The sequence below is a fragment of the Gorilla gorilla genome, chromosome 8 (genome assembly GCF_029281585.2).
Source record: "Gorilla gorilla gorilla isolate KB3781 chromosome 8, NHGRI_mGorGor1-v2.1_pri, whole genome shotgun sequence".
Classification (NCBI taxonomy): domain Eukaryota; kingdom Metazoa; phylum Chordata; class Mammalia; order Primates; family Hominidae; genus Gorilla; species Gorilla gorilla.
In genome coordinates, this window is record NC_073232.2 from 48089653 (window position 1) to 48115331 (window position 25679).

A 25679-nucleotide genomic window follows, 5' to 3' on the forward strand; every position below is an offset into this window, starting at 1 on the left:
CTGAGGCTCAGCCCTAGCCCCTCAGCCCACCCACGGGAGAGTTTACTGCCTGGGGACCGCACTTGCCCATGCCTCCAGCTACAAAACAATTCAATTGCTTTTTTTTTGGTCCAAAATAAAACCTCAGCTAGCTTTAACACACACACACACACACACACACACACACACGCACAAAGAAAAATAAAATGTTTTTTTTAAAGCAGTACAAAAACAAATACTGAAAGCTCTTGTTTTTGTAGTTTTGTATTGTAAACACATAGATAGGTTGACTTAGAGTTCTTGCCAGAAAAATTATAAATCAAATATATAACACATAACTGATCAGATCACAGGATGACATTGAGAATAACCTGAACACACAGGTGTGAAGCCCGGGAATGAATACTATTAAGAAGTTAGGTAGGGTTTAGTCACCAAATACTGTAAATTGACAGATGTACAAGAAGGGCCAAGACACTTCAAAAAAGTGAATCAACTTTTGAAAGTATTAATTCAGAGAACTTAACAAAGAGCTCATGGAGCCAAAGGATATCAGTGGAAACTTGTAATTATATAGTGAATGAAATAATGTAGAAATATTTCTGTGCCACTGGGATAAGAGATGAACACAAAAGATGTTTTTAAAAGTCAAATTTACTGAGAAATAACTTATATATACCATATTAAATTCACTGCTTTAAAGTTTACAGTTTGATGAGTTCTGACAACCATATACAGTTATAGAACCATCACCGCCACAATCAAATAGAATATCCCCAACATGCTAAAAAGTTTCTTTGTGCCCTTCTGCAGTCAATTTATTACATCAACTGTTGGCATCTGGCAACTACCAATCTGTTTTTTGTCCCTGTATTTTTGTCCTTTCAAAAATGTTATATAAATGGAATCATATAGTATGTACTTATTTATGTCTGATTCTCAGCAAAATGCTTTTGATATTCGTTCATGTCATTGCATGTATACTTGGTTCATTCTTTCTTCTTGCATAACATGTGATGGTATGCTTGTGCCACAGATTGTTTATCCATTCACTTGTAGATGAAAATTTGAGTTGTTTCTAGTTTCTGACTACAGTAGTCCCCTCTTATCCATGGTTTCACTTTTAGCAGTTTCAGCTACCCATGGTTCAAAAATATGACACAAAATAAGATATTTTGCGAGAGAGAATGAGTGAGCACATTCACATAACTTTTATTGCAATATATTGCTAAAATGGTTCTATTTTATTATGTTATTGTTGTTAATCTCTTACTGTGCCTAATTTATAAACTTTATTATATGTGTGTTGAATAGGAAAAAGCATAGTATATATAGGGTTTGGTACTATCCCAGGTTTCAAGTATCCACTGGGGGTCTTGGAACATATCCCCCAAGGATTGGGGGGATGACTGTCTTATGAATAAGGAAGGCCACCATGAATGTTTGCATACAGGTATCTATATGGACATAAGTGTTTATTTCTCTTGGCTAAATACCTAAGGAGTGGAATTGCTGAGTTATAGAGTGGGTATATGTTTAACTTTATAAGAAATTTCCAAGCTTTTCTCTAAAGTGGCTGTACCAGTTTACGTTTTTGCTAGCAATGTGTGAGATTTCCAGTTGTTTCTCATCTGTGCTAGCTCCAGTATTTATAATCTTTCAAATTTTAGCCATTCTAGCATGTGTGGAGGAGTACATATTTTGGCTTTAATTTGCATTTCTGTAGGGACTAATGATGCTGAACATTTTTCATGTGCTTATTTGCCATGTATATATTTTCTTTGGTAAGATGTCTTTTCAATTTTTTTTTTGCCCATTTAAAGAGTTGAGTTGTTTTTCATTTAATTATTGAGTTCTAAGGGTTCTTTTTATTTCCTGGATACAAGATGTTTGTCATATGTAGATTTTCAAAATACTTTGTCCCCGTCTGTGGTTTGTATTTTCACGAAGTTTGAATTTTCATAAAGTCCAGTTTATCAACTTTTTCCTTTATGGATCATGCTTTTGGTGTTGCATCTAAGAAGACTTTGCCAAGGTTACAATGATTTTTTTCCTATGTTTTCTTCTAGAAGTTTAATAGCTTTAGGTCCTACCTTTAGCTCTGTGATCCATTTCATGTAAGTTTTTGTATGTGATATGAAGAAAGGGCCAACATTCCCTCCCTGCCTCCCTTCCTCCCTGCCTGACTTCCTGACTTTCTTCCCTTCCTTCCTTCCTTCCTTCCTTCCTTCCCTCCCTCCCTCCCTCCCTCCTTTTTCTCTTTCTTCCTTCCTTTTCTCTCTCTCTCTTTTTTTTTTTGCTTTAGCAAAATTGCTGCAATTAATTGCCTTGGGCATACATCACTTTTTATTTTTATATTTGTGGTAGATTCCTAAAAACTGAATTGCTGGGTCAAAGTTTAAATACATACATATACATATACATGTATTGCATATTTGCCCTCAGGGATAATGTTTTAAATATCCACAAGCAAAGTATAAGAGTATTTGTTTCTCTGCAGCCTTACTAACAGTTTGTTGTAAAAATTTTGGTATTTGCCAATCTGAAAGGTGAGAAAGAATATCTCAATGTATTTTAATTTGCATTTCTCTTTTTTTTTTTTTTTTTGAGACGGAGTCTTGCTCTGTCGCCCAGGCTGGAGTGCAGTGGCGCGATCTTGGCTCACTGCAAGCTCTGCCTCCCGGGTTCAAGCCATTCTCCTGTCTCAGCCTCCTGAATAGCTGGGACTACAGGCACCCACCACCATGCCTGGCTAATATTTTGTATTTTTAGTAGAGATGGGGTTTCACTGTGTTAGCCAGGATGGTCTCGATCTCCTGACCTCGTGATCCACCGCCTCGGCCTCCCAAAGTGTTGGGATTACAGGCATGAGCCACCGTGCCCGGCCTTAATTCGCATTTCTCCTATTATGAATGAGGTTGGGAGGCTTTTTACATGGCTAAGTTTACATATTTTTCCATGAACGAGAAATTGCATTCAACCTCAAATAGTATCTATTAATCTCTTGCTATGAAAGATGAGTGAAGATGAGTGTTTGTGGCTTTTCCATCTTTTTTTTTTTTTGCTGTGTAATTCCACAGCCAATTGCTAGTCTGCCCACCATGTCCCCAAATGTGTTCTCAGTCTATGTGTATGGGGATACTTCTAATGTTACTAATGTTTTGTTGCTTGCTTCCATTTGTTTCTTGAATTCTAAATTGTTGGGGAGAAGGAGGAGGGTGGTGTTTTGAAGCCAGGGGAGAAAAGTCATCTATTTCCTATAGAGAGGATATTTAACATGTGTAATAAGAAACAGTTAAGTAGTGTTAATAGGTATTTAGCCAGTGTTCCTGGAGAAACTTTAAGAAAATATTGATAAATAATGAACTTGGATGGTTAGATTTAAAGATTCTGGCAGAGACTTTTTAAAATTCTCTTCAAGGAGTATGACAGAATGGAAAACTAGGAGACACAGAAGAAGCTGAAATTCCCCAGTTACATACTATTTGTTTTCCCAAGTGTATTTATTGATTTATAGAAAAATGAATATAGTGTTTTTCAAGGACTTTGGTTTCATTTTCTTTATTCTGATAAGCAGGCTTTTATTTATTTCTAGCTAAACAGAGAACAAAGAAGAAATGGGAATTTTTTGGCTTCACATTGAGGTTGATGAGAATTCTACTACCTTTGCCATTCTCTTTTTGTTCTCTGCTTTTTAAAAATATCATACCTTACGAGAATTCATATACAGTTGAGCTGTTTTACAATATTATGGAATGGGATGGACCCATAGGCTCACTGGACTTGCAGCAACAGAAGCCTCTGTCACTTTCAAAGTGTATGTGAAGGGCACATTACTTCTGCCCTGGTTGCTTAAAGTTGATGCCTTGTAGCTGAAGGTTATTCTTGTTCTGGTGATTCAGTGAAAGCTTTTCTGTTGTCTCATATATTAGATTAGCTGCTTCTTTGACTTCAATTTGACTAATTTAGTTCTATGGCTTTTAAAAAATATGTAGGTAACCTTCATGCTGGGCTTATATAAGATGGGTCTCCATTTTGGCATACTTTTTATATGGTACAAAATGTCCTTAAGTAGAAGGCATTGCTACGTAGAGTGACTGACCATGACGCATTTCTGTTCTTTCTCTGTAGCTGCAATTTTGAAAATGTGTGCCATTGTGGTGAGCTTTTAGTATGAACTGACATGTTATAAAATAACTAAATGGTATGTTGTCAGGGTCATAAAGTCATCTTGTGGAATTCTCATGTACAATATTACTTTTCAGGTAAGTCAGAAATTGAATTATGACTTTTTGCTTTTTTTAAGAGGGAGATTAGATTTGACCAGCTATTCATGATCAGAAGGACATTATAAGACCTAAATATAAGTAGAATCTGTTGTTTTCCTTTGTTTTCATATTTCATATTGGTTAAAGTAATTTTTTTTTTTTTACCTTTTTTGCTGCTTTCATTTTGGTTGTATGTGTGAGGAAACATGTTTAATTTTGGTTGCTCTGGCTAGAGTAAACACATTTTTTAATTTAATTAATTTTATTTGAATCTTTTCATAAAGAATTTGTAAAACTCATCATTTTTGGGGGAGGCTCAATTTGATCATTTTTTAAAAAACATCAATAAGATGGCTATCTAAAGGTTTAATAAAGAGAACTTCAAATACTCAAGCTTATAAAGTTTGAATTACAGCATGCTAATGATATTTACCTTTTGTTCTAAAATGTAATATTGTTTTGTTCTGTTGAAATTCAGAGATTTTGGATGCTAAGGAAATAAAAAGTACAGACTCTTGGAGTTCCCCACACTTAGTGCATCTAACAGTTGTAGCCCTAACCCTGGGGCATACCTTTTATGTACCACTCTGGAATTGATTTCAAAGGGCTCAAGATCCTTTAGGAGGCTGTTGTGCATTAGGAATGTGTTTGTTTGTTTTTTTTAAGACAGTACTTTAGGCATGTTGCATTTCTAATTAGTGCACATGTAGGAAATATGCCTTATTGATTTTGAAGTCAAGAAATCCAATAAAATGAGGCCACCAGAGGGAAGCTTTGTTTTAAAGTCTTTTGTTATGAAAACAATGAGTGAAAGCACTCTTGAATAATAATTATGAGGTCTATAGATGAGGGAGAGGTTTAATCTGAATGTAGACAAGTAGATTCTGTTCTTTCACTTAAAAGGGGATAATGATATCAACTAATGTTTGTTGAGCCCCTGCCAGGTGTCAGAGATATTGGCTAAGATAATGGATTTTATATGGATTTTCTTAGGTAATCTTTAAGATCCCTTTGAGGTAGGTACTCTTATTATTCTCATTTTATGGATTAGGAAACTGATGTTCAGGAAAGATCAGTAATTTATCTAAAGTCACCAGCGAGCAGGGAACAGAGCCTGGATTCTCACCCAGGCAGTCCAACTTTAAAGCTGGTGCTGATAATCACTGAGGCCCAATAGTGGTGAGAGGTAAGAGAATTTAAGAACTCTTTAGCAGACGGTGGGGGTTGCAGGGTGAAGTGACAGGATGTCTCACATGGGCTGCTGCATATTACCCTGCTGAGGGTCTGAGTGGAGATGAAATCTAGCCCTCCCTCTGCTGGGCAAACTGTGGGCCTTTCTGCTAACACTTGCAGGGCTGTGTCTACTCAGAGAGTGGCACAGTTTTCTTTTTTTTCTTCTCTTGTCTTTTTTTTTTTTTTTTTTTTTTTTGAGATGGAATTTCACTGTTGTTGCCCAGGCTGGAGTGCAATGGCGTGATCTCAGCTCACTGCAACCTCCGCTTCCCAGGTTCAAGTGATTCTCCTGCCTCAGCCTCCTGAGTAGCTGGGATTACAGGCACCCACCACAATTCCCGGCTAATATTTTAAATTTTTAGTAGAGACGGGATTTCACTATGTTGGCCAGGCTGGTCTCGAACTCCTGACCTCAGGTGATCCACCTGCCTTGGCCTCCCAAAGTGCTGGAATTACAGGTGTGAGCCACCGTGCCTGGTCAGTTTTCTAATCCATCTGTCCAGAAGGGGCATATTTTTTTAATTCACCTGAAGGCAAATCTCAATTCTACAGTCATACTCTGAATATCACTGCCTGTATTTCCATTCACTTGCAATAGTGGACTTCAACCTACCTCTTTCTAGTCTACATGCTTCCTTGGTAGTCTCATTGTATCTACCTTAATGCTGACAACTCCAAAAGTTATATTTTCATTTCAGATTTCTCTTTCAAACCCTGCTCTTGTATATCCAACTGCCTACTTTACATCTTCACTTTGATGTTAATATGCACCTCAAATTTATCATGTCCCCAGCTGGACTCTTCTTCTTCCTGCTCCTCTTGCAGCCATTCCCACCTCAGTTAATGGCAACTCTATCCTTCCAGTTGCTCCAGATGGAAAAACTTAAAGATATCTTGAGTTCTCTCTAGCCTATGTTTAATCTTTCATGAATTCCTGTTGTCTCAATTGTCAAACTATATCTACAATCTGAACCCTGTGTCCACTTCTGCTACCACCAACCAGTTCTAAGCCATTATTTTATCTCATCTAGGTTACTATGGGAACTCCCAATGGCTGTCCCTACTTTTTCTTTTGCCCTTCATACTTCGTTCTATTCACCAGAGTGATTCCTCTAAATAAAACAGTTGATGTTTTAGTGCTCAAACATCTGCAATAGTTCTTATGATCTGCAGCCTCCATACCTTTCTGACTTTCTCTCTTACTATGCTCTTTGTAGCTCACTCTGCCCTGCTTACACTGGCCTCCTTGCTGTTCTGCCACTGCTTTTCTGCCTTAGGCTTCTGTTGTGATGTTACTTCTGCCTGCAGTGCTCTTCCCCTGGCTGTCTGCTTGGCTAATTTTCTTGCCTCTTCGAGTCCTGCTCAGATGTCCCCTTCTCAATGAGGCTAGTCTTGACCTTATTTAATACTGAAATCTGCTCTGAACTTCCCTATCACCCAGCCCTGCCTACTCTATTCTGCTTTTTCTTTTTTAAAATGGCATATGTTATTTTCTAATATACGAAATCATTTACTATTTATTATCTTTATTGTTTATGGTCACACTCTCCTTGTGATTGGCGTGGAGTAGATAGTCAGTAAATATAAGTTGAAAGAATGAATAAATGAATGATGCCCTATAGTCTAGGGATACGCCTGATCTCACATCATTTTGCTCTTATAGCCTACCAAAAAGCTAGGTGGGAGAGTTTATATAGATTATTGCCCTCTATGTAAACACATCAAAAATATTTGTAAAGTCCAGGAAGAGCATTTGAAAAGAATGAGACCCAACTATTCCTTCATCACTTACGATATCAGGCAGTTTCTTGATTTTATTGATTCTCTGACAAACCTCAGATCCTTTTGTTTACCAAGTGAGTAGAAGGTGTATGTATTTCTTTCTTGGTAGGCCAAACATACCAGCAAATTATTGCACTGGAAACATGGGGGTGGGGCTTGGAAAACCAGTGTGTATAGAAATTGTAGTGGAAGTTTTATATTACAGTTGTCTTCTTTCCATTTTATTTCACTCTAGCCAAGACTCAATTGTATAAAATCAGCTATGATAATATTGTATGGCAAACTTCCCTTGCCTCCTTTTCCTTTACTTAAATCTTCTTGTGATGATTTAGATTTTTTTCTTCAGTTAACATTTGGTTTCAATCCTTCACATTATTCCTGACTATATTATACTAATTTTTCTGAGGCATGGTGATGGGGGAGAGCGAGGCTTATAAAGTTCAGTTATGCATTCAAGATAAATTCTTCTTTTTTTTTTTTGAGACGGAGTCTCGCTGTGTTTCACGATCTTCTAATCTTGGCTCACTGCAGCCTCTGCCTCCTAGGTTCCAGCAATTCTCCTGTCTCAGCCTCCTGAGTAGCTGGGATTACAGGCACATGCCACCATGCCTGTCTAATTTTTGTATTTTTAGTAGAGAGGGGGTTTCACCATGTTGGCCAGGCTGGTCTTGAACTCCTGACCTCAGGAGATTGTAGTGGAAGGCTGGCTTCTGCCTCCCAAAGTGCTGGGATTACAGGCATGAGCCACCGCACGCGACCTCAAGATAAATTCTTAATGAAAATTTTTAAAATACTCTTTTATAACATTATTTCAGTACTTGACAGTCTTTCACTAGTTGCTGATCCTTTCTTCTGATATTTTGGGAGATAGGTATTAGGCAAAGGTTAACATTTGTGATGATGGTGGGGATTGGCACCTACTATTAATACAAATATTTCTCTTTCATATTTAACTAAATAGAGTTTCACTAAATGAGATCCACAGTGAATCCATGAAGCCCAAAGATACTTTTGGTGGAAGACTTGTTGACATGATCAGAATAGTTTAAACTTGAGGAAGAGACACTTATTTCCAGATAAAACTATCAAACATATATGAATGTGCACACCTGTGTGTATGTGTTAGTGTTATGACAATAATCAGGGCATAGAAAGAACCATGTTAATAGAGATGATGTGTAGTACTTATCAGGAGAAAACATGGGAGAAGGTCGATAATAAATAAGAATAGTTACCTGGGAGAACACAAATTAAATACAATCACAGATATACTAATAAATCATGAATGTTTTTTATTTCTGTGTTTTCGACTATTTAACCTTTAATTATTTACTCATGAATGGAATTTTGAATGTTCACAAAATAATTTTAATAAAAGAGGTAGAGAAATACACATATAGTGAATGCACACTCTTGCATGGAAATCAGAAGCTTAAGGAAAGAATAATAACAGCGAGCATTTGGATGGAGGAAAGAGAAGTTAAGAGAAGAGATATTGTCACACAGCTTAATACTTCAGTAACTTTACTGGTCCAGATTTAAAAAACTATTACAGTAACAGATGACATCTTCTAAAAATTTTAAGAAACCTTCTCTTAGAAGTGGAATAACAGCCAGGTGTGGTGGTGCGCGCCTGTGGTCCCAGCTACTTGAGAGGCTGAGTGGGAGGATTGCTTGGGCCTGGGAGGTGGAGGTTGCAGTGGTGAGCTGTGATCACGCCACTGGCACTCCAGCTTGGGCAACAGAGTGACCCTGCCTCCAAAAAAAAAAAAAAAGTGGAATAACATGACTTTTCACCTTAACTCTTTGGCAATTATGTATCTTGGCATATTGAGGAAACAATGAAAGAAGCAAATCTGACCACTTGGTGATATGGAGTGCTAGAAAGTCTAGGCAGGCCTATCTTTAACGTTTGTATTGGGAAGTGTGAGGGTACAGACGGAGGCCTGCACACCGTATGCCTGTGTGTATAAGTTACAATTCTATGTAATAGGCTGCTAAAGTAGGCTCTACCCACCAATCTTTCTACTTTGAGAAATATACCTTCAAATAACCCAGAAGGCAAGATTGGTTTTAGAATCCTTGGGTTCCTTTTAGAAGGAGGTGGTGGAGGTAGAGCTCACCTCTGTGTCCCTGACACATGGCCTGTTCTCTTCTCTTCCCACTTCTGGCTGTCTTGCACTTGAGGGGCCTTGAGTGCCTGCAAGTTGACAGCCCAGCCTGTACACCCATACTCAATCTGCACTCATTGGCAAACAGCTGCCTTTTGGCTACCTCTCAGGTATAGGGTTGGGCACATTGAATGGTTCAGTCTTGGAAGGATGGATTCCACGAAGAGGCCAACATAGGCACTGGAAGTGGGTTTGCACTCGTTGAGCAGGGAGTTGAGACACTGGCTACCCTGGGTAGGATAGGATAGAATAGATGTGGGCTCTGGGTGGGTACATCATCTTGGCCCCATGGACACTTCCAAAGCATGAGGATGGGGGTGGGGAAGCTTTTGCCCAGGGTTATAGAGAAAGTGGCCATTTATTTGGGTGATAATCCCAAATAAGATAATGTTAGACATGCCTCCTAGACTTTTAAGAGAAGTAAATTTCAACAATTTCAGATAAACACAAAATATGATTCCAAGGGACTATATATGACATAAAAGGAATGTGATAAATTAAACATGAAGAAAGAAGATGCATAGTTGGTAGGGCCTGGGCTTTACTACATTTTCTTTCACTGGAACCTAAGATTGTGGCTGATGTGTTTAAGTCCTCCATAAATAGTTGTTGAACAACAACATAAACAACCCCAAACTCCAATGTATCTGTGTAGGGGTACAAATTTGAAAGAATATGAATTAAAGATGAGAAGAGGGACATATGTAGTTTGGATATTTGTCCCCACCCAAGTTTCATGTAGAATTGTGATTCCCAGTGTTGGAGGTGGGGTCTGGTGTGGAGTGATTGGACTTTGGGGGCGGATTTCTCATGATGGCTTAGCACCAGCCTCTTGGTGTTGTCCTCATGATAGTGAGTGAGTTCTTGAGAGATCTGGCTGTTTAAAACTGTGTGGCACCTCTCTCTCTTTCTCTCTTGCTCCTGTTCTCACCATGTGAGATGCTTGCTCCCCACCTTGCCTTCTGCCATGAGTAAAAGCTCCCTGAGGCCTCCCTAGAAGCTGAGCAGATGCCAGCACCATGCTTTCTGTATAGCCTGCAGAACCATGAGCCAATTAAATATCTTTTCTTTATAAATTACCCAATCTCAGATATTTCTTATAGCAATGCAAGAATAGCTTAATACAGGGACACCTGACTGAAGGCAAATAAAAGAGAATGGCAGAAACTAGGAAAAGTAAAGTTGGGAAGGCTAAAGCACTTCTCATTTGCTAGGTCTGGCAGGACATGCTGAAGGTAAGGAAGAAAAACAAAAACAGGAAGGAATAGATCCTCTACATTAGTCACATGATAAGAGATTAATAGATGACATATGATACATCTAAACTATGATGTCAAATTGGCAAGGGTGGAACAAAGATTAATATAAGGGAATTGAGTAGAAAAACAAAGATGTTATAATTCGTATTAAATATATAAATCCATATGTTCTGGTATTATGTACGATATCTCTGGAACTATAAGAGTAAGTGCCCAAAGTAGTTGCCTCTGGGAGGGAAATTAGGTGGTAGGAAGACAGGGATGAGAGAGAGAGAGATTTGGTTTCACTATATACATTATTAAACCTTATATTACCTAATAAAATGTTTAATTAATTAAACAATAATTGAAACTCTAGATGATGAAAGTAAAGAAGATAGCCTAGTCTCTTTAAATTAGTTGAAGTACATACATCCAAAAGGAGTATATCCCTGAATCCTAAAATGATCTTTAGATGTGATAACAGAAACTTTCTTGGGAATCCCTGAGAAATGGCAGACCTGCCAGAAAGCAGAGTGCTCTGGACTGAATGTTTGTATCTTCCCCACCTGCCACTGCAAATCCATGTGTTGAAATCCTAACCCCCAGGGTGATGATATCAGAATGGTGGAGCCTTTGGGAGCTAATTAGGCCATGAGTGTATAGTCCTCATCAATAGGATTAGTGTCCTTACAAGAAGAGACATGATGTGTTCTGCTATCTGCCATGTGAAGATACAGAGAGAAGGCAGCCATCTGCAGACCAGAAAGCTGGCCCTCACCAGACACCAGATGGGCCAGTACCTTGAACTAGGACTTCCCAGCCTCCAGAACTGTGAGAAGTAAATGTTTGTCATTTAAGCCACCCAGTCTATGATATATTTGTTATAGCACCATGAACTAATACATAGAGAAGAGCAAATATTCTTATTTTCAACATAGGTAAAATGGTGATCTCTTTAATTAGACTGGACATCTAGGTGCCAATCTGTAGGAAAACTAAAAACCTAATTTGTAAATAAAGGGCAGTAATTACTAGCAGTCAGCATGAATTCTTCACGAACAAGTCATGCCAAACTGTAAATGTATATTTTTTGAGCTCTTAAACAGGAAGGTGTAGAAAGGGTGTTTCTATTTCATTAAAACATTGGGAAAAGCCTCTTCATAATATATCTATATTTTTGATGAAATGAAAAAGGTAGATTATTTCACACAACAGTGTTTAATAATATTGAAAATCATTTCTAAAGTGTTTATTAATTGATCATTACATATCTGGAAAGAGATTTGTAACAGTATCAAAATTAGGTTTTATGTCTGGCCTTCAACTGTTTAATGACTTAATAGGGAATTCTAGAATTCATACTGGAGAAATTAATGGATAAACAGGGAAATGGGAGGGGGTGTTAATGTGTTGGGTTCTCCCAAACCAATTTTTGACTAGCAGGAATAAAAGTCCATATTCTACAGGATAAGATGTTAGGAGGACAAAATAAAATTCTGCATTTAGGAGTAAATAAAAATCATTTGTTTAAAGATGTGATGAGAGACTTGAGTTTGCAGTAATCTTTGAAATAAAAAAGACTTAAACATTTTAGTTGAAAAGTGAGTATAGACTAATTAGGTAAGTATGATGACTGTGTCATGGAATTTAATAAACTTAAAGGAGAATCAGCCATCACCTTACAAACTAATTGTGTTACAAAAGTTAATCTTTTTTTTTTTAAATTAAATATTTGATATTAGGGAATTTTCTATAGGAACCACATTACAGATGGTTAGGTTTCCAAGCCATCCCACAAGAACATGACAACTTATGTAAAAGAATTGTAGTTTTACTAAGAGGAGCCTGAGCTCTAGAGTGGGTGGTGAAGAGTGGGGAGGCAGTGGGGGAGGGGGTGGTGGTTATGTGTTACCGTAGGGAGGAGAAGTAGGTGCCAAATGTTTTCTGTTTAATATTTGTGAGGGAATGGCAACCCTTAGGCAAATTTTGGAAATGAATAGTTTCCACTGGCCTCTCTGTGCATCTCTCTGATCTTCCATCATCCCTCTCCTTTGCTGCCAGGGCACGATGAAAACACAACGTGGTTCGTGCTGTAATAGAGACATGCACAGGGTGTCAAATGGCAAGCAATGAGCTAGTTCATACTAATGTGTGACTGAATGTGTGCACCCCATGACCTCTCAGAATTAACTGCATTTAGAAATGAAATGTGTGTTAAACCAAATGAACTTAAAATTGATATAAAATGATAAAAGTTCAGTTTCCAGCAGGGAATAAAGTGGAATGAAGAAAATTGAGGCATTGCAGACAAAGATAGTTTGGGGAGAAGGGAAGGATCCATATGGTTGGGTTTGCCCTGCCTTGGTGTCTTTCTCTGGAGACATCTATCACCACTGTCAAGAGATTTGTTCTCCTTCCTTTGATTCTGAAAACTGGAATTTTGTTATAGTCTCTCTCCAAATCTGTACTTTTCTTACTTTATTTATAAAGTGTACTTTTTCCCCTTTATTAAGCCATATCTTTTGGATAAAAGTTTAAAAGTGGCAGGTTTCAACTCAACGAGCATCTAATGGTATAGTAAGCTTCTCATCATTTCTATTCATCCAAGCCCAGTGTGTTGGTGAAATGAAGGTTGTGTAGAAGGTATTCTTGAATCGTTTGGAAGGTACTGCCTAACTCCTAAGATTTTATAGATTACAAAATGCAAATGCCACCCAGGGTGGTGGCTCACACCTGTAATCCTAGCACTTTGGGAGGGTGAGGCGGGCGGATCACCTGAGGTCGGGAGTTCAAGACCAGTGTGACCAACATGGAGAAACCCTGTCTCTACTAAACATACAAAATTAGCCGGGCGTGGAGGTGCATGCCTGTAATCCCAGCTACTTGGGAGGCTGAGGCAGGAGAATCACTTGAACTCGGGAGGCGGAGGTTGTGGTGAGCTGAGATCAGGCCATTGTACTCCAGCCTGGGCAACAAGAGCAAAACTCAGTCTCAAAAATAAAACAAAATAGAATGCAAATGCCTCAGAATGTAATACTTACAACCTAGTAGGATTTTTGTTTTGGATTTGCATTGTGGTATTGGTATATCTACAATTTGTCAGATTTTGACTTGCTTCAATTTCATTTGCAAAATAATGCAGTTTTCTGCCTATGATAGCCCTAATTTCCAATCAGTCAAGAATACTGACCAGGACATACAAAAGAGCAGGAAGATTTTTTAAAAATAAGAAACAGCATTTATTTAAAGACTAATAATTATATGAAGCCAAGTTCTTTAAGGATTTTTTTTTAAGTAATTTTTACCATGGAAAAATGAACTTTTGAAAAACTTTTACTTAATTTGTGTTAAAGACATGAACACAGACTTAAAAGATACTTTGGCTAAATTAGGTTGTCTTTTATCTCTTGGCTAAAAAGCACTCCTTTTAGAAAGCTCCTTCTAGGTTGAAAAATTCTTCTAGAAGGATTTACATATGATATGGACAATTTTTGCTCTCCTTAATTTTTTATCTTCCTTACTTTCAATTTCTGGTGGCCATGTAGTAACTTTGGAAACCAGTCGTGAATTTCACGGTGAAAATGACATGTTTTTAAAGGCTGCGAAGGTTCACCAAATTTTATTTTAGTTCACAACAGTCTCCTCTACTTTTGTCCTTCAGATGAAAGAACAAAGCAATGGCAGCAATCTTGACTTGATTTTTATGTAGGATAGTACCTGTCATAGAGGAGTAACAAATAAATCCTTTTGTGAGCACTTATTTGATAGAACCCTAAGGCTATACACTGAAGGACATATCCTATTGCACAGATTGGCTCTGGGCTATGCAGAAAGGTCACCACAGGAATAGGCTATCTGTCAATTTAGATTTCCCTGTGTTAGAAGGAATCAAAGTGGTAGGTGAAATGATTGAAAAACCAAAATCAAAACCAAACCAAACTAAAACATTTCAGTTCTAGAAATGCATTTGAGAGAAACCATTTGGCAATAGTGTTTGGAGCCTTTCTTGAAGCGTGTCTCTTACATTGCAGCTGAATCGCTGAGAAAAGAGACCATGTTTCTACTTTTAGAAGGAGAATGAAATCAACGCAAAGGAGAGAGAAACAAGGTAAAAAAGGGCTAAATTGTAGGGCTTTGACTTTATATGTTGATGTATCATTTGCCAATAACAGTAATTTGAAACTTTGATTTGAGAAGAAACTCAAGTAATATCTTTTCACTTAATAGAATTTGAATAATTATTTTTTCAAGGCAAAATCTTTCAAAAAGTAAAGGAATTGTAGCCACCCTGTAAGTGGCTTGTGATAGAGTTAAGCACAGACTAGGAACAAGGACACACTTGGCAGGTTTGAAAGGGCAAATGGGGCCCTGGGCAGGCCATTTGGGTTATTTTCAATAAGAGAAAGAGAACTATCTAGAAATGTGCTACATTTCAGGAAGTGTGCTCTCTCTTTGCAATCAACGATGCCAGTGGGTTTCATCTAAAATTCTTAACACTTACTGTAGTTTTTAGTAGATTAATAAATAATATATTATAGCTATTTGAAAACATGGCTAGAGTTTTTGAATGTTAATCCGACTATGACATGCCACATATGGTCATTTGGTATAAATGTATATTGTTAGGCAAAAATCTCACTGAATTGATTTTTAAGGATAATGTTAATGCCTTAGAGAATGGCTTGCAATTCTTTTTTTTTCTTCTTATTTTGTCTTGACCGAATATCAATGCCTTCTCAGGGGCTTCTCTCTTTTTACAACAACTGTGCAATTTGTATTAGTTTCTTTTCCTGTCCAAGAAGGTAAATTGCCTTTAACCTTCTCCAATCAAAACCCTCAAATAAACAATCTCTAAATCAAGTAAAGACATATCTTTACTTGTTCCCATGTCTTTCAAAGGTTTACTTGTTCCTTGTCTAAGTCATCATTAACAAGAAGAAGCAAAATATGGGCATAGGCTGCCTCAGTGCTGTGATTTCACAGAAGCCAAAGGACTTGAATGCTGTAAGATGTGTCTTACCTTTCTGATCACTTAAGACTACTGATCAAATACAAACCCACCCCGGATGAGTTGTTAATTTAATCATGAACATACTTGTGTAGATTAATTTGTTACAGGACCTAAGCCCAGGCAGCATGACCTCAGGGAACAGTTGGGGAATATCTTCTTTCTCTGAAGGTAGATTTTGTAGCCTGGTCCTCTGAGGGCTATGGTTGATATCAGGAAGAGGTGCTGAATACAAGTTTTACCTATTCCATGATTTTCATGAGTGTTCTTCTTTAGAAAACAGTTTTCTTTATTAATAAGCATCTTTTTGTGTTTGTGCACAGGCAGCATGTCAGCTGAAACACCAATCACATTGAATATCGATCCTCAGGATCTGCAGGTCCAAACATTCACCGTGGAGAAGCTACTGGAGCCTCTCATAATCCAGGTATTAATACCATGGAAATTATGATAGATAGTAACTGCAGAAGAATGAAAAATATGTGGGAAAAATGAATAATGAAGAATAAAAGATTTGATTTTTATATATAAATATGTCATCTAAAATTGTCCTTTAAAGAGTTGTTAAGATGTGAAAAGTAGGTATGTGTGTTGTTAAGATGTGAAAAAGTATGTATTCTGAAAGTTTCCCCCACATTCTCTTTTAGCAAGAATAGCAGTAATAATATATATATATATATATATATATAATTTTCAGAGTACCTTTATATAAATTATCTTCTTTGATGATCGTGAAAACTGAATGAGGCAGGTAACATGGTTAAAACCATCTTTATTACATAGATGAAGAAACTGAGGCCTAGAGAATTTCACTAACTTGCCTCAGGCACATGGCATCTCATTTGCCAAACGGGAAATTACCTTTAAAATACTAAAATGTATGAGAAAAGCAGCTATTTAAAGGAATTCTGTGATGAAGTCTTTCATAAGGTGAATAATCCTTTGATGATATGCATAATGATGCTCTGACTTTTTTTATTATGTAAGTCGAGATTTCATGTATTGGATTTTCTTAGAGCAGGGCTTGAAGAAACTTATGCAGTGTTATAGATTTAAATTTTTGTCCTTAACCCACAATTTGTGAGGGAACTCCCCTTTAGGCCTACCTTACATCTTGCCTCCTAATACAAGATTCAAGTCCCTTTTCCTAGGGACTCAAAGAACCCAGGGGTTACTTGGGTGAAAAACTATGCCGACCTTTCCTCAGATAATTTAAATATGTTCTGCTTATCTTTTTTGTGAGATGGATGTGGGGAGGGGAGTAGCTCTGAGAATAGACTTTGTATATATTTTTACAAGTTTACATATTTTTATCGATTTGTACATGTTGTACAAGTTGATATCTGCTACTCGAAAGACAATTCAAAACATGTGCATCCCTGATGATACCTTAATAGTTAACTTTGGCAGTCTTAACGGCACTAATATCTGGTGTGAAATTTATACTAGATAACTGTGGAGACTTCATTAAAGTCTGTCTTAGCCACTCACTAAACAGTTTCATGTTAAAAAGAAAAAAGGCTGGGCGCAGTGGCTCATGCATATAATCCCAGCACTTTGGGAGGCCAAGGCAGGAGGATCGCTTAAGTCCAGGAGTTAAAGACCAGCCTGGGCAACATAGTGAGACCCTGTTTTAAAAAAAAAAAAAGAAAGAAAAACCCTCATTTGTTTTTCTAATTAAGTTCACAAAAAAATTGGAATGTCAAAAAAAGTTAAAAAAAAGAATAAAAACACTCATAATTTTACCAAGAGATAAACATTAATGTTTTGGTGCGTTTACTTCCAGTACAATAAAGTTGTGGGAGATTTTTATCATCTTTGTACTTTGTAATATTAAAGAATATATCTTCTTTATATATATCCTTACATGTATATATATTATATATATATATGAAGAATATATATATATTAACAAGTGGAGCTAGTACTATATATGCAGTATTTAATCCCACTTTTCCATTTTAAATGATATTTTAATAATTTCCCTATTTATTTGTGAGCATGGTTTAATAAAACTGCTATTTACTTATATGTGATATGGCTGTACTACAGTTTTTTTAAAGTAGCCTCACATTTTTGGACATTTAGGGTGTTTCAATTTTTTTCCTATTATAAATATTGCTCTGCTGAACATCTTTGTATATACATTTTTGTCATCAATTTGTATTATTTCACTAGAATTAGTTACAAATGTAAAAGTTAATGGCCAAGATATGAATATTTTTATACTTTTTCATACATATCACCAAGTTTTTGGGGACAGTTTTAAATGAGTTCTCACAAGTCATTTAAGGTTTTGTTCCTATCCAATTATAAGGAGTAGGAATAGGGAAATGACCTTCATTTTGGAGATGGCTGGTGAAAACAAATACATTAATGCTAGTTTATAACCCTTATTTGCTCTATAACAATGGAACATTACAGTTGGTCACTTAAAACTTGCTAATCACAAAGGTTGCTGACATATTGCTTATAAACAGAGAGAGTATCATGGGGAAACTACTTTTTATATTCTAACTGAAACTAATAGATATTTTGCTTTAGTCAAGTACATTGCTAAAGAAGTTAACAGAAAGTATTCTAAGTAAATTCACATTAAAGGGTAATGCTAGTCACAGTGTGTGTGTGTGTGTGTGTGTGTGTGTGCGTGCGCATTTTATGGCATGTTCTAAATAGATTATAACCATCTATAAACATTTATTGAGTTCACCTATAAAATTAGAAGGATGAAAATGACCTGAGTAATCTTGTTTGATTGGAAAGAAATGTATCTCTTTTAAAAAGTGTGATTATACTAGTTTTAGAGGGCTTTTGATGTTCTTGGATTCAAACTTTTCATGATCCACAAGTAGATGAGTCACAGAAATGGAACTCATTACCTTTTACATACCAGACAGTTCTGTTACATGTAAATATAATTGCTAATTTTGTCTTCCTTAAGATTGATGTCAATGTTTTCAAAATAGTCACTGATTTCTTAAAAGTACTTTGGTATAAAACATCAATGTCTCAGGTATAAAAATGATTTTGTGGTCTTAGCAATACTCAAGTGATATTAAATTAAAATATTAATAATTTATATAATATCAACTTATGCAATAACTATCTTATAAAGCAGAATTCTATTTAACAAAATTATTTGTATACACTCTTGTTTTTTTAATAATGGGATTCTCCTTATCAAAAACCAGTACATTTCAAAGTCAAAGAGTTATATTTTAAAATAACTGATCTTTCTGGATTTGATGTTCAGCCTTCTTGTATCTGTCACTTTGATCATGTATAACCCACCAACACAAATAAAATATCTCATTAAATTATATTAAAGGTTTTTTTTTCTAGGATAACATCATGTTAAGTGTCTCATTACATTCTTTTTTGTTTTTCAAAAAGTGTTTTTATTTTTTTAGATAAGAATAGCTGTTTAAAATTTACAAGAAAAAACAAACAACTCCATCAAAAAGCGGACGAAGGATAGGAACAGACACTTCTCAAAAGAAGACATTTATGTGGCCAACAAACTTATGAAAGAAAGCTCATCATCACTGGTCATTAGAGAAATGCAAATCAAAACCACAATGAGATACCATCTCACGCCAGTTAGGATGGTGATCATTAAAAAGTCAGGAAACAACAGATGCTGGAGAGGACATGGAGAAATAGGAATGCTTTTACACTGTTGGTGGGAGTGTAAATTAGTTCAACCATTGTGGAAGACAATGTGGCAATTCCTCAAGGATCTAGAACCAGAAATACCATTTGACCCAGCCATCTCGTTACTGGGTATATATCCAAAGGATTATAAATCATTCTACTATAAATACACATGCACACGTATGTTTATTGGAGCACTATTCACAATAGCAAAGACTTGGAACCAACCCAGATGCCCATCAATGATAGACTGGATAAAGAAAATGTGGCACATATACACCATTGAATACTATGCAGCCATAATAAAGGATGAGTTCATGTCCTTTGCAGGGACATGGATGAAGCTGGAAACCATCATTGTCAGCAAACTAACACAAGAAGAGAAAACCAAACGCCACATATTCTCACTCATAAGTGGAAATTGAACAATGAGAACACATGGACACAGGGAGGGGAACATCACATACTGGAGCCTGTTGGGAGGTGGGGGCTAGGGGAGGGATGGCATTAGGAGAAATACCTGATGTAGATGATGGGTTGATGGATGCAGCAAACCACCATGGCATGTGTATACCTATGTAACAAACCTGCACGTTCTGCATATGTATCCCAGAACTTAAGGTATAATAAAAGAAAAAAAAAGAGTAACCTGTTTATTTGAAAAGACTAAGTAGACCTCAGTATTTATTTTTCATCAACTTTTATTTTAAGTTCAGGAGTACATGTGCAGGATGTGCAGGTTTGTTACATAGGTAAACATGTGCCATGGTGGTTGGCTGCACAGATCATCCCATCACCTAGGTATTAAGCCCAGCATCCATTAGCTATTCTTCCTGATGCTCTCCCTCCTCCCACCCCTGCTGACAGACCCCAGTGTGTTCCCCCCATGAGTCCATGTGTTCTCATCCTTCAGCTCCCACTTATAAGTGAGAACATGTGATGTTTGGTTTTCTGTTCCTGCATTAGTTTGCTGAGGATAATGACTTCCAACTCCATCCATGTCCCTGCAAAGGACGTGAACTTGTTCTTTTTATGACTGCATAGTATTCCATGGTATATATGTACCACATTTTCTTTATCCAGTCTATCACTGATGGGCATTTAGGTTGATTCCATGTCTTTGCTATTGTGAATAGTGCTGCAATGAACATGCACGTGCATGTATCTTTATAATGGAATGATACATATTCCTTTGGGTATATACCCAGTAATGGGATTGCTGAGTCAAATGGTATTTCTGCATCTAGGTCTTTGAGAAATGGCCACGCTGTCTTCCACAATGTTTGAACTAATTTACATACCCACCAACAATGTAAAAGCATTCCTTTTTCTCTGCAACCTTGTCAGCATCTGTTGTTTTTTGACTTTTCAATAAGCATTCTGACAATGAGATGGTAGCTCATTGTCATTTTGATTTGCATTTCTCCAATGATCAGTGATGTTGAACTTTTTTTTTTTGAGACAGAGTCTTGCTCTGTCACCCAGGCTGGAGTGCAGTGGCATGATCTCAGCTCACTGCAACCTCTACCTGCTGGGTTTCAGTGATTCTCCTGCATCAGCCTCCTGGTAGCTGGATTTACAGGCACATGCCACCATACCCGGTTAATTTTTGTATTCTTAGTAGACACGGGGTTTCACCATGTTGGCTAGGCTGGTCTCGAACTCCTGACCTCAGGTGATCCACCTGCCTCAGCCTCCCAAAGTGCTGGGATTGCAGGCATGAGCCACCGCACCCAGCTGATAAACTTTTTTTCATGTTTATTGGCCGCATGTATATCTTCTTTTGAGAAGTGTCTGTTCATGTCTTTTGCCCACATTTTAATGTTTTTTTCTCTTGTAAATTTGTTTAAGTTCCTTGTAGACTCTGGATATTAGACCTTTGCCAGATGAATAGATTGCAAAAATTTTCTCCCATTCTGTAGGTTGTCTGTTCACTCTGATGATAGTTTCTTTTGCTGTGAGGAAACTCTTTAGTTTAATTAGATCCCATTTGTCTGTTTTTGCTTTTGCTGCAATTGCTTTTGGCACTTTCATCATGAAATCTTTGCCTAGGCCTATGTCCTGAATGATATTGCCTCAATTTTCTTCTAGGGTTTTTATAGTTTTGGGTTTTACATTTAAATATTTAATCCATCTTGGGTTTTTTTATTATTATTGTTTTTTTATTTGCTTCAAGTTTTAGAGTACATGTGCACAATGTGCAGGTTTGTTACATATGTATACATGTGCCATGTTGGTGTGCAGCACCCATTAACTCGTCATTTACATTAGGTATACCTCCTAATGCTATCCCTCCCCCCTCCCCGCTACACCACGACAGGCCCGGGTGTGTGATGTTCCCCTTCCTGTGTCCAAGTGTTCTCATTGTTCAATTCCCACCTATGAGTGAGAACATGCGGTGTTTGGTTTTTTGTCCTTGCGATAGTTTGCTGAGAATGATGGTTTCCAGCTTCATCCATGTCCCTACAAAGGACATGAACTCATCATTTTTTATGGCTGCATACTATTCCATGGTGTATATGTGCCACATTTTCTTAATCCAGTCTATCATTGTTGGACATTTGGGTTGGTTCCAAGTCTTTGCTATTGTGAATAGTGCTGCAGTAAACATACGTGTGCATGTGTCTTTATAGCAGCATGATTTATAATCCTTTGGGTATATACCCAGTAATGGGATGGCTGGGTCAAATGGTATTTCTAGTTCTAGACCCCTGAGGGATCACCACACTGACTTCCACGATGGTTGAAGTAGTTTACAGTCCCACCAACAGTGTAAAAGTGTTCCTATTTCTCCACATCCTCTCCAGCACCTGTTTTTTCCTGACTTTTTAATGATTGCCATTCTAACTGGTGTGAGATGGTATCTCATTGTGGTTTTGATTTGCATTTCTCTGATGGCCAGTGATGATGAGCATTTTTTCATGTGTCTTTTGGCTGCATAAATGTCTTCTTTTGAGAAGTGTCTGTTCATATCCTTCGCCCACTTTTTGATGGGGTTGTTTGTTTTTTTCTTGTAAATGTGTTTGAGTTCATTGTAGATTCTGGATATTAGCCCTTTGTCAGATGAGTAGATTGCAAAAATTTTCTCCCATTCTGTAGGTTGCCTGTTCACTCTGATGGTAGTTTGTTTTGCTGTGCAGAAGCTCTTGAGTTTAATTAGATCCCATTTGTCAATTTTGGCTTTTGTTGCCATTGCTTTTGGTGTTTTAGACATGAAATCCTTGCCCATGTCTATGTCCTGAATGGTATTGCCTAGGTTTTCTTCTAGGGTTTTTATGCTTTTGGGTCTAACATTTAAGTCTTTAATCCATCTTGAATTAATTTTTGTATAAGGTGTAAGGAAGGGATCCAGTTTCAGCTTTCTACATATGGCTAGCCAGTTTTCCCAGCACCATTTATTAAATAGGGAATCGTTTCCTCATTTCTTGTTTTTCTCAGGTTTGTCAAAGATCAGATGGTTGTACTTGTGTGGCATTATTTCTGAGGGCTCTGTTCTGTTCCATTGGTCGATATCTCTGTTTTGGTACCAGTACCATGCTGTTTTGGTTAGTGTAGTCTTGTAGTATAGTTTGAAGTCAGGTAGCGGGATGCCTCCAGCTTTGTTCTTTTGGCTTAGGATTGACTTGGCAATGCAGGCTCTTTTCTTGGTTCCATATGAACTTTAAAGTAGTTTTTTCCAATTCTGTGAAGAAAGTCATTGGTAGCTTGATGGGGATGGCATTGAATCTATCAATTGCCTTGGGCAGTATGGCCATTTTCACAATATTGATTCTTCCTATCCATGAGCATGGAATGTTCTTCCATTTGTTTGTATCCTCTTTTATTTCATTGAGCAGTGGTTTGTAGTTCTCCTTGAAGAGGTCCTTCACATCCCTTGTAAGTTGGATTCCTAGGTATTTTATTCTCTTTGAAGCAATTGTGAATGGGAGTTCACTCATGATTTGGCTCTCTGTTTGTCTGTTATTGGTGTATAAGAATGCTTGTGATTTTTGCACATTGATTTTGTATCCTGAGACTTTGCTGAAGTTGCTTATCAGCTTAAGGAGATTTTGGGCTGAGACAATGGGGTTTTCTAGATATACAATCATGTCATCTGCAAACAGGGACAATTTGACTTCCTGTTTTCCTAATTGAATACCCTTTATTTCTTTCTCCTGCCTGATTGCCCTGGCCAGAACTTCCAACACTATGTTGAATAGGAGTGGTGAGAGAGGGCGTCCCTGACTTGTGCCAGTTTTCACATGGAATGCTTCCAGTTTTTGCCCATTGAGTATGATATTGGCTGTGGGTTTATCATAAATAGCTCTTATTATGTTGAGATATGTCCCATCAATACCTAATTTATTGAGAGTTTTTTGCATGAAGGGCTGTTGAATTTTGTCAAAGGCCTTTTCTGCATCTATTGAGATAATCATGTGGTTTTTGTCGTTGGTTCTGTTTATATGCTGATTTACATTTATTGATTTGTGTATGTTGAACCAGCCTTGCATCCCAGGGATGAAGCCCACTTGATCATGGCGGATAAGGTTTTTGATGTGTTGCTGGATTCGGTTTGCCAGTATTTTATTGAGGATTTTTGCATCGATGTTCATGAGAGATATTGGTCTAAAATTCTCTTTTTTTGTTGTGTCTCTGCCAGGCTTTGGTATCAGGATGATGCTGGCCTCATAAAATGAGTTAGGGAGGATTCCCTCTTTTTCTATTGATTGGAATAGTTTCAGAAGGAATGATACCAGCTCCTCCTCATACCTCTGGTAGAATTCGGCTGTGAATCTGCCTGGTCCTGGACTTTTTTTGGTTGGTAACCTATTAATTATTGCCTCAATTTCAGGGCCTTTTATTGGTCTATTCAGAGATTCAACTTGTTCCTGGTTTAGTCTTGGGAGGGTGTATGTGTCGAGGAATTTATCCATTTCTTCTAGATTTTCTAGTTTATTTGCATACAGGTGTTTATAGTATTCTCTGATGGTAGTTTGTATTTCTGTGGGATTGGTGGTGATATCCCCTTTATCATTTTTTATTGGATCTATTTGATTCTTCTCTTTCTTCTTTATTAGTCTTGCTAGCAGTCTATTAATTTTGTTGACCTTTTCAAAAAACCAGCTCCTGGATTCATTAATTTTTTGAAGGGTTTTTTGTGTCTCTATTTCCTTCAGTTCTGCTCTGATCTTACTTATTTCTTGCTTTCTGCTAGCTTTTGAATGTGTTTGCTCTTGCTTCTCTAGTTCTTTTAATTGTGATGTTAGGGTGTCAATTTTGAATGTTTCCTCCTTTCTCTTGTGGGCATGTAGTGCTATAAATTTCCCTGTACACACTGCTTTAAATGTGTCCCAGAGATTCTGGTATGTTGTATCTTTGTTCTCGTTGGTTTCAAAGAACATCTTTATTTCTGCCTTCATTTTGTTATGTACCCAGTAGTCATTCAGGAGCAGGTTGTTCAGTTTCCATGTAGTTGAGCGGTTTTGAGTGAGTTTCTTAATCCTGAGTTCTAGTTTGATTGCACTGTGGTCTGAGAGACAGTTTGTTATAATTTCTGTTCTTTTACATTTGCTGAGGAGTGCTTTACTTCCTACTATGTGGTCAATTTTGTAATAAGTGCAGTGTGGTGCTGAGAAGAATGTATATTCTGTTGATTTGGGGTGGAGAGTTCTGTAGATGTCTATTAGGTCATCTTGGTGCAGAGCTGAGTTCAATTCCTGGATATCCTTGTTAACTTTCTGTCTCACTGATCTGTCTAATGTTGACAGTGGGGTGTTAAAGTCTCCCGTTATTATTGTGTGGGAGTCTAAGTCTCTTTGTAGGTCTCTAAGGACTTGCTTTATGAATCTGGGTGCTCCTGTATTGGGTGCATATATATTTAGAAAGCTCTTCTTGTTGAATTGATCCCTTTACCGTTATGTAATGGCCTTCTTTGTTTTGATCTTTGTTGGTTTAAAGTCTGTTTTATCAGAGACTAGGATTGCAACCCCTGCCTCTTTTTGTTTTCCATTTGCTTGATAGATCTTCCTCCATCCCTTTATTTTGAGCGTATGTGTGTCTCTGCATGTGAGATGGGTTTCCTGAATGCAGCACACTGATGGGTCTTGACTCTTTATCCAATTTGCCAGTCTGTGTCTTTTAATTGGAGCGTTTAGCCCATTTACACTTAAGGTTAATATTGTTATGTGTGAATTTGATCCTGTTATTATGATGTTAGCTGGTTATTTTGCTCATTAGTTGATGCAGTTACTTCCTAGCCTTGATGGTCTTTACAATTTGGCATGTTTTTGCAGTGGCTGGTACCAGTTGTTCCTTCCCATGTTTAGTGCTTCCTTCAGGAGCTGTTTTAGGGCAGGCCTGTTGG

At 37.3% G+C, this 25679-nt stretch overlaps 1 protein-coding gene across 3 annotated transcripts in view; it reads left to right on the forward strand.

Annotated features, from left to right (window-relative positions):
- Positions 1–25679, forward strand: part of CTNNA3 (catenin alpha 3) — a 1788954-nt gene that overhangs the window by 31743 nt on the left and 1731532 nt on the right. For 2 of the 3 annotated variants that reach the window (XM_055353691.2, XM_055353692.2), the window contains exons 2-3: positions 14706–14782; positions 16006–16109. In XM_055353691.2, coding sequence (XP_055209666.2) covers positions 14752–14782; positions 16006–16109 — 135 coding nt within the window. In that variant the 5' untranslated portion in view covers positions 14706–14751. The remainder of the gene's footprint in view (positions 1–14705; positions 14783–16005; positions 16110–25679) is intronic. The other variant, XM_019035348.4, reaches the window with a different exon arrangement.